Consider the following 14,508-nt stretch of genomic DNA (forward strand, 5'->3'; position numbering starts at 1 on the left):
GATTGCCAAGTTTTTGGCAAGTGTTGCAGTTGTGGTTCTAATAGTGTCAAGAGGTAAGATCAAGCACCAATGTAGGATATTTGATGAGTGATCTGCAATGCTACAGGCTCTTAAGAGTTTCTTACTGTGCAATTTTGGAAGATTAGCACTTATATTTTGCAACACCAGTATAAACTTGCTTACCTGAGTGATTCCTTGAGATTCTAGCTCCATAGGTTAATACTTGCAGTTCGGAGGAGACTGAATGAGGGATTCCTTCATTGTTTCTTCATCGAGCTTTATCATTTATCTTTCATTGCTTGCTTCATGAAAAATATAGGCTCTATTGACTAAGGGGAAAAACCCATCATCTTGAATTCTCCTTTCTTCTCATATTAAGGGTTTTAGAATGAAATATGAAGTAACAGGGGAGCAGGGAAGGAACTTCAGAAATTTAGAAACAAAGTCATTTCTTTCGTTGGTTGGATTTTGTGTTTCAGCAGCTGTGGCTTGGAGGAAAAAGCCTTTAGGTGTGAAGATTGAGCATCTCGAGGACAAAATCCCTTGAGGACCAGACCAACATTTAGACTGTGTCATGATCCCTAACTGATGCATGTACAACAACGAATATATTCCTGAAGTAATGAGGGGACATTACAGATTGACATCTAGCAGTAGTGCCTATTTCTGCATGTAGGCATGTATAATAAGTTGTATTAGTTAGATGAACTTCAATTTGCCACGCATACAAAAATATATGTTAATTAGAATAGTTCTAGCTTTTCTCTTGGCTGCAATTATTTTTATGGGCTAGTTTCTATATGTTATTAATAGAGTTCATCACATTCATGCTCTTTGTATCTTGATTCCTCGTCTTAAATTTCCTATGCTGGGAAGTTTTGACTTTTGTTTTACATTTCTAAATGGGAGGACTAATGCAATAGCATGTGAAAGGAAACACATGTTTGAAGGGGAATAATGAGACTTTAGTTAGGTAGGGAATGCATGCTTGGTTGAGTATAAAAAACTTAAAAAATCTATGAAGGGCGATGAGGTATGTTATAAGATCGAAGTGAATTGTTAAGGATTAATGCAGGCATCATAAATAGGTGTTCGAGGTTTTAACTTAGGGTGCACCAATGTTTTTTGCAAATTTCATTTTACCATAAGAGGTGAAGGGGATAGGCATTCCTAAGGGTGGCATAGATTTTATCCGTTCACAGACCCTCAACCAATAGAACTTTACACTTTCTATCATGTGTATATAGAAAGAAATTGGATGTCTGGATCTAAATAAAGAGAATTGAGTTTTAAACACAGTTAGCCTCCAAATATAGATGGCTAGCTAGGAAGCAAGGCCCTTATAATATATTTTATTATTTGGTGGATTGGGACTATTTGCTTCATTTTTCTTATTTAGCAATAATTGCAAACCCATCAATTCAGGCATGTTGGAATTGTAACAAACCAAACGCATCTTACAGGAAAAGGAAAAAACAAGAATAAGGAATACTAGTCATAACTCATAACATCAATAGTATTAGTCTATTAGAGATCACATAAATATAAATAATGGTAAATTTGCATGATATAGACATGAATATGTCAATGTGGATAAATGATAGATTTGACATTTTGAAGGACACACAAAATTTTATTGTATATAGTATTTTGCAAAGATGAAGAGAAAATTAATTGTGAAAAATTTATCTGCAAATTTTACAAAAGCATTTGAATACCACCTTGATCCCAGGTCCAATTTATGTCAAACATATAGAGGGATAGTAGGAGTAGACAGATTTATGTAAAGGCATTTGAGCAACGGCATTTCATTGCAGATTATCAGGCTTCAGTGCCAAAAATGTTTCAACTTGGTACGAAATTGGTACATTCAACATGCCATACATATATTGGAATGCCATCATTTAACTCCTAACTATTTAGGACTGACCTTGCTTCCTTTGTCCATTGCTTTAACTGTTAAAGATATTTGACTTCTTGCAGTTTAATAACTATAGAGGAAACTCACCAGCTAGTAAATCAGTAAAAGAGAACCTCAAATTGGCCCGATATAGAATAAAGTCTGATAGTGCCCACAATACATGTGATAGAAATTTGAAGTTGCAAACTTGCAAGAAGAATTCTCCCAATGATAAAGGAATGAAGAAGCATGGGCTGGATATTATGCATTTTTTAATGTTGTACCTGTAACAAGAAATTACACCTTTGAACTAATAGCAGGTTCATGAGTGTCTGATACCATTCATGTCTCAGACTTGAATACCTAACTTCCATGTTTGTACCAGGACTAATAACTTTCCATGCTGGAACCAGGATTAGTATGATTCCATAGCAGCGTGCAAGAACCCTACATCTGTACAGGTTCCTGTGCCCAAACCAGCAACTTGGTCTAGAATTTGAAAAACACTAATTTCATATTTTAGGAAAATTTTCATTTCCAAAACTATGAGTTTTAACACTTAAGATTTAAATGACAAAACTGAGGGTGCATAACCATTGTCCTCCTCCATTAAATTTTTACATCATTGTCAAAGTCTCCAATGATGTGTCAAGCAAATAGAACAGGGCAGTCATCATGCGAAATCAACTTTGAATTACTCTTGAACTAAGTTGATGATTTCGATGCGGGTTCGAGATTTGTTTAATTTTTGGGGGGTTGGGTTCAAATTCTTTTTGGGTTCTTCTGTAACTTATTTAAAAAAAAAACGTGTGACTGTGTGTGTATGTCTATGTCTATGTATATACATGCAGCAGAAAATAAGTTCATACACCACTATGCTAATAGTAAAGCAACATAGGAAAACACACTACCATATATATTAATGTTCAAGTCCAAATGACATGTGTTTTACCTTTTTGGCCTTTTCAGTGGTCTATTTTAGGACTGGAGGGTTGGATTGACTAAAATAGATTCCAAAAAAAGACTTTAAAAAAGTAAATAAAAGAACATTTTTTGGCCAAATTCAGCCTGGGTCCTGCTGCAGATTTGCAAATTCACCATAAAAATGGCAATATTTGTGCTGGCCTCATATGAGAGAATTTGGGCAGACTTTTGCAAGAACCAGACCAGACTTTGGGGTTGCCAGGGAAGAGACTGGTAAATATTTCTTTATTTTGTTATAGAAATATTGGAACTTATTTATTTTATAGAAAATTTGAAGAAATGTTATGTGGGAAAAAACATTATTATCCCAGCTTGAAATTTTTTAATTAGAGATTACCTTGATTGAACAACAAAGAAAGTGGGACAGCAAGTTACAAGGATGTGGCTTTGGATTTTAAAATTAAAAATTAAAAATGAATGTGGTTGCAGATGACTTATCCCAGCTAATTATGTTTTGGTAGTGGCTATAGCTGAACCCTTATATAAAGATGAGACATTAAGTATGTATACCAAGGATGAAATCACATAGGAGGATGAAAAGTCCAGACGCAGGGAGATCTTTTTCTTCAAGGATAGAGAGAATATAGTCAGACAAAGAGAAATAAGGCAACTGATTTCCTTAAAGCTAAAGATAAGAAAGGACCTCTAATTTTATTTTCATTTCTGGACATACAAAATGGTTCCTTCCCCTACCGATACATCGAGTAACTGTAGTTATACAAAAAACTGTTTATGTTTCTTCTAGTTCAAAAGTTGGGCATTCCTGCATTTGTTTCAAATACTATATTAAATATTCCAATCCCGACATATTATTTTGCCTGAGGCATCCCAGTCCAAGATGAAAGAGATCTCTTCTGAGATGTTTGTTGATTTGACAATGTTATGTTCCCTCCCCTCCCCCTTCTTAGGAGCCTTGGAACAAACGTTCCTTCTTATATTTGCTCATATTTATTTTCATTTTGTTCACTTTTAAAAGTAGTTGAGATTTTAGAGTGTAGGAAAAGGATATTAAGAGCTTGAAACTAAATCTGTATAATCTTTCTGAAATTGCTTAATCATTTAGAAAATTCTCCCTATGAATGCTTTGCTATTCAAAACGTTGTTAACTTTATGTTAAAAGATGAGGAAATGGTAGTTTTTAAAGTCACCCTCAAGTGAGACGCCAATTTGGTGTATGCTACCCTCTCTTATAGCAGTAATCCACAAGGGGATTGTTTTTCCTATTCACCTTATATTGATTTTGAGGTGTACAACCTTACACTTCTGGAGTATTAAAAAGTGTGACCGCATATGTCTGAATTAGCAATTCCATTCTGATTCCTTTCACAACTGAAGCTTGTAGGGAAAGTGCTAATATCTAGTGGCCTAGGTTTCAGCATTGCTCTAGCATTATCAAAGAGAATTTGTAACCAAGCAGAATTCTACAAACTGCAGTAATATTTCTGCTAGTTAAAATATTTTTGGAACTTACAAAGCCTTGCTTTAACAATAAAGACAATACAATAGAATAAATTTTTTTACAATCCTGACAAGTAGAAAAAGAGACTGATCATTGGTTTCTTACCTGGCAAGTTGTACATAGTCGAGTCTTCAGAATTTTGAGTTGTGAATTTAGCTTGGCGATTTCAGCTTCTTTCTCATCTTTGGCACTCAAACTACCATTTAAGGATTTACAATGGTGGATATCCCTGTTCGATTGATAGTGCATTTCAATGGATTTGGTATCTTCTGGAGGGCCCGAATTTACTACTGTGTGTTCAAAAATAGGAGATTGATAAACACACATGTAATTCTGAAAAGAATAGTCCTCCAAACTGTCATCTGTTGGCACTGGAGGAATTCGGTTTCCACCCATAGCTGCTCCATCTGCTTGCATTCTTTCAAAAGATTCCTTGAGCTCCTCTTTTTGACCTTCTAGTAGTTTGAGATTTTTTTCCAAGTCTTCTAAAGATTCTTCCTCTATTGTATAATCTTGTCCTTGATATTTTATTTGCACCTCAAAATTTGTTTCTGGCTTAGTTGGCTTTTCATATTTCTCTGCAGATGATAAATTGGCTCCTGTAATTTCATTTGCAAATCTTGATGCAGAGGATCCCACTTTGGAATAATCACTTTCTTCCTCCCCTCTATTCATTATCTCTAATCTTTTTGACTCATTACATGTAGAATGCTTTTTTTGAGACACATTTGGATCCATCATACTGAATTCTGATTGCAAAAGTCGTAGATCCACCTGCTGAGTATCTTTATTTGCTTTTGAAAAATTGGAAGAAAATGATTCAAGATTTGCCCGTGCTTTGGATGGCAGCTTATGAAGAGTTTTTCCCGATGCAGTTTCATGCCTTGTGTCTGAATGCTTCAACTCATATGTACTCAATCGATCCTTCTTGTTTTCAATGGGCAAAGAAATGTGTGCTGCCTCATGTTTATATGGAAGAGATTGTGCATCTGTGGCCTGTAACAGATTCAACATAGATCATACATATACCTTCGTTCATGAAAAGAAAAACACTAGTTCAATGAAGTTGGCCATATCAATAAAAAAAATGCCATCCTTGACTTTTCTCCAGATCATTATTTACCTTAGCAAAAGAGTTTGATTTGATGTAATAATCTGATGGCGATGATGCGTCCTTTTCATTCATCAACACAGAAAAAGTTTGTGTTGAATTTTCTCTCCTACTACCACATTGCGACTCTGTAGGGTCAAACTGTCTAATAAACTCTTGAAAATTTTGCTTCAGCTGGTCAAGTTCTCGCGTTGATTTATCATATTTATTTTCTATCTCTATTGGCTCTTGTGCTCTCCATGTCATTGAATTAGAATGAGAAGCTGCAGCAATGGTTTTGTTGATGACTTCAACATTGGTTTTATCTTTCAGAGTCTAAAACAATGAAGGATAGGGGCCATACATCAGACTCAGCATGCAATTAAGGAACCTAAACGAATTTAAAACTATAATTCTAAAATAAGTAATGCAACCTCTTCTGAAGATTCGTGACGTTTGTTAGAGATTGAATAAGTGGGCAGTCCATAGCTTTTCTGATTGAGCTCCCTTTTTGTTATCTGCTGTGCCTTGGTATTGTTTGCTCGGGTATATCTTGTTTGATGCTGACATCTATCACTCTTTTCAGAATCATGCGACTCTTCTCCTCCCTTGAATTAGAAATAAGGTTTCAGTTGTGAGAGATTAGCAATCAACATGCACATTATACGTGACAATGAAGAAAGATAAAGAGGAATCTATAGTCATTTTTGACCTGGCTGTTGTCTCACCTGGTTATATGGAATCTCCCTAATATTCTCATATAAGTAGGAACTCCTAGGAATATGCAATATTCCACACTTTTTTTTGCATTGAAAAGCCAACTTCTGTCCATCCATTAGGTGATAACCGGATGGTCTTTCATCAATGTATTTGGGTATCCTCTCTACGATCTAAAATGTAAAAACCATATTATGGAAACAAAATTATTGATGGTTCATGAATTTCAACTGCAAAGCACCATATTAAAAACCTCAAACATATTCCCACTTAACTCAAGCTCTGGAAAACAAAAAATTCAACCTTCAGAATACTAGAAAAATAAAACAATCAAACAAATGAACTCTGCAAGATGGTCTTTCAATCAATTTGGATGCCTCTTGTACATCATAAAACACATAAAATGGTCATCCCATGGCATTAGAGCTGAAATAGCTCACCTATGTCCTATGAAAAAACACCATAATACAAGCCTAGTCCTAATCCTCTCCGGAGCCTAAAATGTTCAAAAAGACCACACTATGGAAACAGAAAATTGTATGGGTTCTCAGGTCCAACGACAGACAATACTGTACAATTCTAAAACCTTATCCCAAATTACCAAAGGCTTAGAAAGAAAAATAAAAAATGACCTTCAGGGAAAGAGGAAGAACCAAACCGATAAAATGAACAGTTCAAATTTTTCATGCATTTCTTTGGTTGTCAATGTAATAAACAAAGCTCAGAAGAAATAACTTTTATACCTTGTTATCATTGACAAGGACACAAGGCTAATTTACAGTGAGCAAAATCTCAATTCACGTCTTATCACTAGTCAATACCCTGAAAACTAAGAGCAAAAAATGCATAGGAGTGATAAATACCTTGCTATCATTGATAAAAATACAAGCCTTCTCTTCAGTAGTCTGTATCTCAGAGAATTTCTGACCTGGTTGCTCTGTGCTTTGTTCTTCAAAGTTGTCTCCGTCATTTTTCTGCATCCTGAGGTCATATGTGAACACCACCTGAAATTCTCTATTCAAGTTCTAACTAAATATTTGTTAATCTACCCCAGAGCTTTTCTGTTAAAATTCTCCTGAAATTCTGATGGTTATTAGTTCTTGCATAAAATATAAAAAACCACAGTGAGATTCTCTAATCAAAATTTTCTCTTCTTTTCATTTTCTTGGGAAACAGTACTTGCATATAAAATACCATGAGTCGTTCTATTCAAATTCTTTTCAACTGTTGTATTGGGTATTACACCTTATATGAAAACATCCTGAATGTCTGTAATTAAAATCTTCTCAACTCTTGCATTGACTATGAATCCTTGTGTGAGAACACCCCGTTACTATTGTGATTGGTGAATCATTCTTTGTGTAGATATCAAGCTAAGGACGTGCTTGCATTAAAATTCTTCTTAATTTGTATTAGGTATCATTCCTTGTGTGCATATCAAGCTAAACGTTTTTTTGCATTCAAAACTTTCTGAATTTGGAGAATGATGTGGATATCATTGTGTGTTTGTATACCAACCTAGACTTGCTTTAAGTTTTTATCAAAATTATTTTTGAGTATCATTCCTTCGCATGTACGAGCCTAAAGTGGCATTCATTTTGTTGTAAATTTTTGACGGGTATTAAAACATTTGCATATATGAAACACACAGAATTTCTCTATTCAACCACTTCAGACTTTTGTAATGGGCCCTGTTCTTTGTCACTACAGCTATTTACAGAACTATTTATATGAAATGGGATATCATGAATGGATGGCATGCGGTACTGATGCCCTTGTTTTTCACAGAATTGGGTAGCATTCTGTGATGGGTACAATTGCTGAATTTGTACAGTCTTTTTGGTTGGCCACAACAGTAATTTGCTTTCTCCATAGCCTTTTTCTGCGCCAGGACACAAAAGTGGGTCTATGGAGGTGTAAAGTTGTAGCTACCAGACTCACTTTCTGTGATGTTTTCTTCCCACTTTAGTGCACTATATTCACACACTAAAGTAGGCCCTGCAAAAGAAAAAGGGATTACTCTGGTTAACGACTCAAATTTAGAAAAGCAGTGACGTGCATGTGATGTTTTCAGGCATAACTACCGCAAGACAAGGACTAACGGTTTTATCGTCGTATAAGCCTTGGGAAGAAAGGAATGTGTCAAACCTTTACGGTGAAGCCAGAGTGATCATTACAGACAGTTCAGTGCAAAAAGTCATTCTTTATCACGTAAGTAATGATCTACTTTCGACCCTTAGTCGTCGTTTTCACAAATGCCCATTTTACTACCTAATTTGCATAGTCTTCTACGTCTAGATGAGCAGATCATCGAGAGTAGAGAAAAATAGTTGGTGGTTGCATTGCGCGTAGATATAATCTATTTTTATGTTTTTTTCTTAATAAAATCAATCAATTATTTAGGGGAAGTATATTAGTAGTGGTCATGGTTAACTTTTTGTATTTTCTCTATTATATATTATATCTTAACAATTTTTTTGGTTCTTCTTATATGTGATTTAGTTATTTGATCTTTTTTTTTTTTCTAGGTAGTGTTGTGGTTTCACAACACACGCTCCATTTCGTCTAGAAATAGGGATCTCCTACTTTAATTTTTTAGCCTTTTGGATCCCTAGTTCGGGGTCTGAGTCTGTTTTAGGGTTTTGCACAGTTCCATTGATCAGATCTGGGTCCTAGTTCGAAAACTCAAATTTCAGAATTCATCATTTGAAGGGATAAGTCTTTTTTGCAAAGAAAAAGACACACTAGTGCACCTCACCAGGTGCGCTAGTGCGCTAAGATGCTCAAAGAAAGCACATCCCCCTTGGAAGTGCATAGTTGCACACCTGTACAGTTGCGCACCTCCAAGAGGTGTGCTCAATTTCCCTTCAGACACCTGCACTCACAAAGATAAACAACATAAAAACACTAAGTATAGGTGCGCAGTTGCGCATCTTATTTTTTGCTTTAGAAAACTTCTAAAAACATCCATTTAAGGTGCGCAGTAGCACACTTAATTAGGTGCGTTGTTGTGCACCCTTAATGCAAAAACATTCTTTTTATGTGCTAATGTGCACCCCTTGAGGTGTGCTAGTGCGCACCCTAGATTTATAAATGGTAGAAGGTGCACCAAGTGCACCTAGCATGTGCGCCCTTTTTTTTTTGCATATAAGGGTCATAAAATTAGGGTTTTTAGGTGTTTTCGAGGATTTGGTCTCCTAGGTTTTCTTCATCTTAGTATTAGGGTTTGTCTTAATTAAGTTTTTCAACTTTCCGAACTAATGTATTTATGTTTTTTTTTTTTTTTGGTGTGCAGATAAAGACATCCTTAACTTGTCGGGGTCATAACTTCCAACCTAGAGCTTGGAATTCAAAACTCTTTACATCATTGAAAATAACTAAAAATCTAATTTTAGTCCCTAAAACAGCGAGTCTTTGGCTGCCCAGTTTTAGGGACCAATGAAAGTTTCAATTTGAAATTTTGAGCATAAGACTTTCGAAAAAGCTAGTTAAAAAAGCCTAGAAAATTTTGTGAAAAGTTTCAAACATTTGATCAATTTGGATAATCTGGATCACCTGGTCTCTCACTAGGAGGGATAGGGCAGTTGGAGAGAAGAAAAAGATCAAAGATACAGAAGTTGGACACATGAACCAGAATAGATTCCTCATCTTACGCAATTATTAGTGACAAGATTTAACATGGGTGCCTTGGGATTTCAGAGAAAAGAAGCAAGAGTTCAAATGTATGAAAGTGTTTGGCTATAAAGAGGGTATAAAGCATCAAAAGGGGCAAAGTAAGTACACAAAAGTGATCTAAAACCCATTTGAGCAAAACTCAGAAATCACTTTCAAAATTGAGAACTTTGATTTTTTGGCGAATTGAGCACCTTGCACAAATTTCATGCTACTGCGCTGGTGCACAGGTGTGCGTTTTGAGTAGTGTTGTGGAATTTTTTTGAACAAGTCAAAGGTGCGTCAATAGTTAACTGCTAGTTCTAAAATTAGAGCTTTTCATGCATCAGAAACACATTTTGACAATAGTTTAACTTCAACAGACACCTAGTGAAGATTGAGCTTCTATTTTTGGCATCTCCAGAGACTCCTACATCGTCTGATAGCTTTCTTCTTATTTTCTTATGGTTTTTTTTGTTTTAAGACATTTAAAGGCTCATGCATCCTATAAAAATGGATGGAGTCCTAATTAGCACTAGTTAGATAGTCAGTTTGTACATAAATAGATTTGTTTTATTAGTTTAGAAGCATATGATTGCAGAAAGAGATATCTCACTCTCAACACAAATCGAGGAGAAGATTTCTTATAAATTTAGGAATGTAATATGTATTCTAGGCCGCTGTTATTTGGCAATAATATATGCTTTTGGTGCTCGCATTTGGAGTGTAGTGATTCTTACTTAAGTGTGTTATATTTTGTGGACGTATGTTCATGGAATGTAATTGAGCCAAAATTTTATTGTGTTATTTTTGGTTGTGTGATCTTTTAATTCTGGTGTTTGCTATGGGTCAACAAATTTCGCTGACGTACTTAGTTCAAGAAGAGATCATCATATTGTTCTTGCATAACTTTTTGTCTCACATGAGCGCACTTTTCGTGGCCTTGCAATTTGATGAAAAGTGAACCATCTTACAGTTATTGAATTCCCATCAATGGTTGCATCAGTGGAATTAAGCAAGTCTTGCTCCTATTTTCATTAGTTACCTACTAATCTTTTCAAAGGCTTAACTTGCAGACGTGTTGTTTTCGTAGCTTATGTCTATTAGGAATTTCCCTTTCATGTTATTTTTTCAAAACTTCTTGTTACCATATCATTGTTATTTGCTTTGCTAACCCTTGGTTAAATTAGGAATTCATATAGTTGCATTGTTAGATCGCATTCATCAAAAAATAGAAAATACTAAAAAATCTCTTTTGTGGTTAATTTTGAAACAAGAGAATTGATCATTTGATTCAAAATTGGTTTGAACCAGCAAAGGGCTCCTCATGAACAAACACATTTATCTTCAACTGAGTAGATTCCAGTAGGTCACAAGATCGCCTAGAACTTTGGAGTTGATCCTAGATCAGCATTTCAAGAGAGGAGTTCGAAAGGATTCTTGTCGTTAAGCATCATGCAAAATGACTGCTCAATAGGTAGTAATTGTGCTCTTTTTAGAATTGTTAAGCACATTGAGTGGTAAAAAAATGGCTATTTCAATGAGTCATTTGATATGTGGCCCCTTTTGTGCTATTACACATTTTTTTAGATACCCAAAATGCTTGTACTATTACTCTAATACTTTTACCCAAATGTCCAATTGTGTAACCTTTGCACAAATGCCATAAGAATAATGCACATTTGGTACTGATAATTTTAAATAATTGATCTAATTGCTAACCTTTTCCTTAAATATGGGTGGATATTGACTCATATACGATTTTCTAGTGGACTTATAATTTGCTATCCTATTGGTGCCCTTGCCCTATAATTTGTAAATGAATTTGAAGAAATTTAATGTTATGGTTTTCAATAGAAAAGTTCTTCAAGAAATTTTAGTTTTATTGCTTGTAGTGTGCCTTTTTTCCCAAGAAAAGTTTTGTATGTATTGTTTTCCCTAAAAAGAAGAAGTTTGGCACGTCTTTTTCTTCAATGGAAGCTAAAGTGTTTAAATAAATTAGTAGAATTGAAAGGATGGTAAAAAATAAAGAATATTATGATTGTTTCGTTAGGGCAGAGATTACTAACAAATATTTATAAAATTCCTTCAAAAGGAAGAATATTTATGTATCAAAAGGAGAAACTCTTTACAAGAGTTTGAAGGTTTACAAACTGTCCTTTAAGATGTATAAAAGATTCATGTAAGACTTGAGAAAGTAGCATGAATATCATTCAAAGAAGAAGAAGAAGATGGCTTGGTGGGTTATCAAAATTTGAAGGGGGCACGCAATGTGTTCAACTTAGTGCATGGGGTGCACTCAAGGTTGTCCTAGCTAAGACTTGGGCATTTGCACTTGTGTTGATAATTGTTCCCATGGAATCAACATTTGTGTAGAGTGATATGGTGTGCCATGTTCCCTTGAGTTGCGTCATATTTGTGAGGACTAAGTTCACTAAAGTCTTCTTTAAGTAAATAATATTTCCAAATGCTCAAGATTTAGATAAAATCATAAATATTACAAACCCTTGATAAACTATTTTGAGATTTTCATATATGTTTGATGATAATATGGTTATTTTTTTGCTTGAATTATTCAATATATAATATTAAATATTTCCTTCAAAGTTCTTGTAAATCATCACATGTACAATATACATTACTATTATATTTTTTTACACTAGAAATTGTAAACTAAATATCGATCCATTAAACATAAATCAAATTAATTCTTAATGTACATTAAAAAATAATAAAAAATGTTAAAGTTAATTTTCAATCCTAACTTTTATATTAACAATTACAAGTAAAACAAAGTTTTAAATATAAAAAATAAAACAAAATATTTTCAAAAAATAAAAGATCAATTTCTAATTAATTTAAATTTATATACAAATAGTAATTGTTAGTTTTATTACAAATAAGCATATTTATTAAATATTTAGTATGATTTGTATATGTTTAAAAGCTACATCATATTATATTTAGAATCATATATGAAAAGTAATTATTTTTATTTTTATTTTTATCCTGATAAGTTGCTTTCAATTTTTACTTATATAGTAAAAGCCTGATACATAAATAATAGTGATATTGCTATCAAGATTTAATTGTGTGATATCTACTACTTATCACATAAATAATATTCAAGCTCTAAATTTCAACTATCTACCCTTAATATCTTCAGTGTCATAATCGTCCCTAACCACTACACCTAGCTATACACTATGAAATTGTCTAATGTGCCAAAATTTGGACAACATTGGAAAAACCCAAAACAAATAGACATGCGATACCCTAAGTTATGTTGCATATAACCTTTAATTGAGGAACAATATGATAGTTATCTATATCAATACCTCCTAGAACAACAAAGAGAGATTCAAAAAGCTTATACGAATCTGCCACCATAATCTTTGTTGGATTGAGTCTTTTAGCTTATGAAAATCTCTACTTCCAATGAAGAGCCCACTAGAATGAGAGTCCACCCTTTATCTATTGTTTAATCTTCTAGGCCAAGCGTCAAACTCTCACCATTTCCATACTCTCCTCTTCTTTCTCATAGATGAACTCTTTCAATAATTCTCAACCATACAATGTTTAATCCATTCTTCTTTCCTTGCTCATCGATGCACTCCACACTAAGAATGGTTGATAACTCTACCTAGTGCCATCAACCCATCACCAATCTTTAATTTTTTAGTGAAATTCCATCCCTAGCATTGTTACTACCTACATAGGGATAACTTCCCCCATCCACTTTAATTTAACAATTGTACACAACTCATAATGCTTCCTCCTTTGTCTCAGGTTGGAGTGCCAAGCATAAACAATAGGAGACATTATTGTTGAGTTTATATCAATGTTTTGTGGCCATAAACTCATTACCTAGTAAGAGGTCTAGAATCTTCTAGAACTTTGGTTCATCAAATAGAATGACCCACTTTGTGAGAGCTTGTCGAAGTAGGGTTGCCACATAACCGTTCTCCCCTTTGCCACACTTTCCACTTTTCACTAATAAATTACTTAGTTAAAACTTTTTTATGGGTTAGGGGAGAGGAGCTAGAACATGCACACCCTAACAACAAGGGTCTATGTGGGTTGCAACATGGACATTACACCTATTTTTTTGTTTTATCGCTTGAATTAGCCTAGTTGGCAACCCAAAATAAAAAATCGTTTGGAAATGCCTAGTCATGTGTCACAACATGATTGGTGAGAGGTAAGAAATTTTTTCCTTTTGGACCGTTCACAAGTACATGTGTGGTCACTGCTTGATAAACATAGGAGTTTAGCCTTGGGTATAGAATAAGGTGGATGTGTGGCATGTTGTCATTGCAACACCCTATCCACCACCTTGATTGCCAATACTTATTTTACAATATGCAATTGCATTTACTATGTCAAGTCATCGTAATTTTTTTTACTCGGACTACATTTCTCATTTAAAATCTATTTAATATGCCTTATTCAGTGTGGATCGAGATGCCTAACATTCGTTTCATTCTTGCCCATTTTATAGTCTTAGATTGAGTTGGGAGTTGAAACATGCTTGAAAGAAAAACTTGCAAACATGGAATGTCATCATTATTGACTCACCCATGGATCACCTTCCACTTTGACTTTGTAGGTAATATCATTATTTCTCTGTGTTTTAAAACTTGTTTTGTCCTTTTTTTGCAATTTCCTCATAGGACAAACAATTGTTTTAAGTTTTTCACCCTTTTT

At 34.3% G+C, this 14,508-nt stretch overlaps 1 protein-coding gene and 1 long non-coding RNA gene across 2 annotated transcripts in view; one reads left to right on the forward strand and one right to left on the reverse strand.

Moving 5' to 3' along the window:
- The window catches only part of LOC149556153 (uncharacterized), a 34,635-nt gene extending 26,064 nt beyond the window's left edge, over positions 1-8,571 (reverse strand). The window contains exons 1-6 of the mRNA XM_089830281.1: positions 8,299-8,571; positions 7,014-8,148; positions 6,162-6,323; positions 5,868-6,041; positions 5,467-5,769; positions 4,449-5,339 (exon numbers count right to left, since the gene is read on the reverse strand). Coding sequence (XP_089686407.1) covers positions 4,449-5,339; positions 5,467-5,769; positions 5,868-6,041; positions 6,162-6,323; positions 7,014-7,130 — 1,647 coding nt within the window. The 5' untranslated portion in view covers positions 7,131-8,148; positions 8,299-8,571. The remainder of the gene's footprint in view (positions 1-4,448; positions 5,340-5,466; positions 5,770-5,867; positions 6,042-6,161; positions 6,324-7,013; positions 8,149-8,298) is intronic.
- Positions 8,144-10,018, forward strand: LOC149556154 (uncharacterized). The gene is made up of 2 exons (XR_016364636.1): positions 8,144-8,361; positions 9,446-10,018. It is a non-coding gene; the product is annotated as an uncharacterized LOC149556154 (long non-coding RNA).
- Positions 10,019-14,508: the final 4,490 nt, after the last annotated feature.

Source organism: Cupressus sempervirens, chromosome 5 (genome assembly GCF_028749045.1).
Source record: "Cupressus sempervirens isolate cs-2001-9-10 chromosome 5, ASM2874904v1, whole genome shotgun sequence".
In the NCBI taxonomy this organism is placed as follows: domain Eukaryota; kingdom Viridiplantae; phylum Streptophyta; class Pinopsida; order Cupressales; family Cupressaceae; genus Cupressus; species Cupressus sempervirens.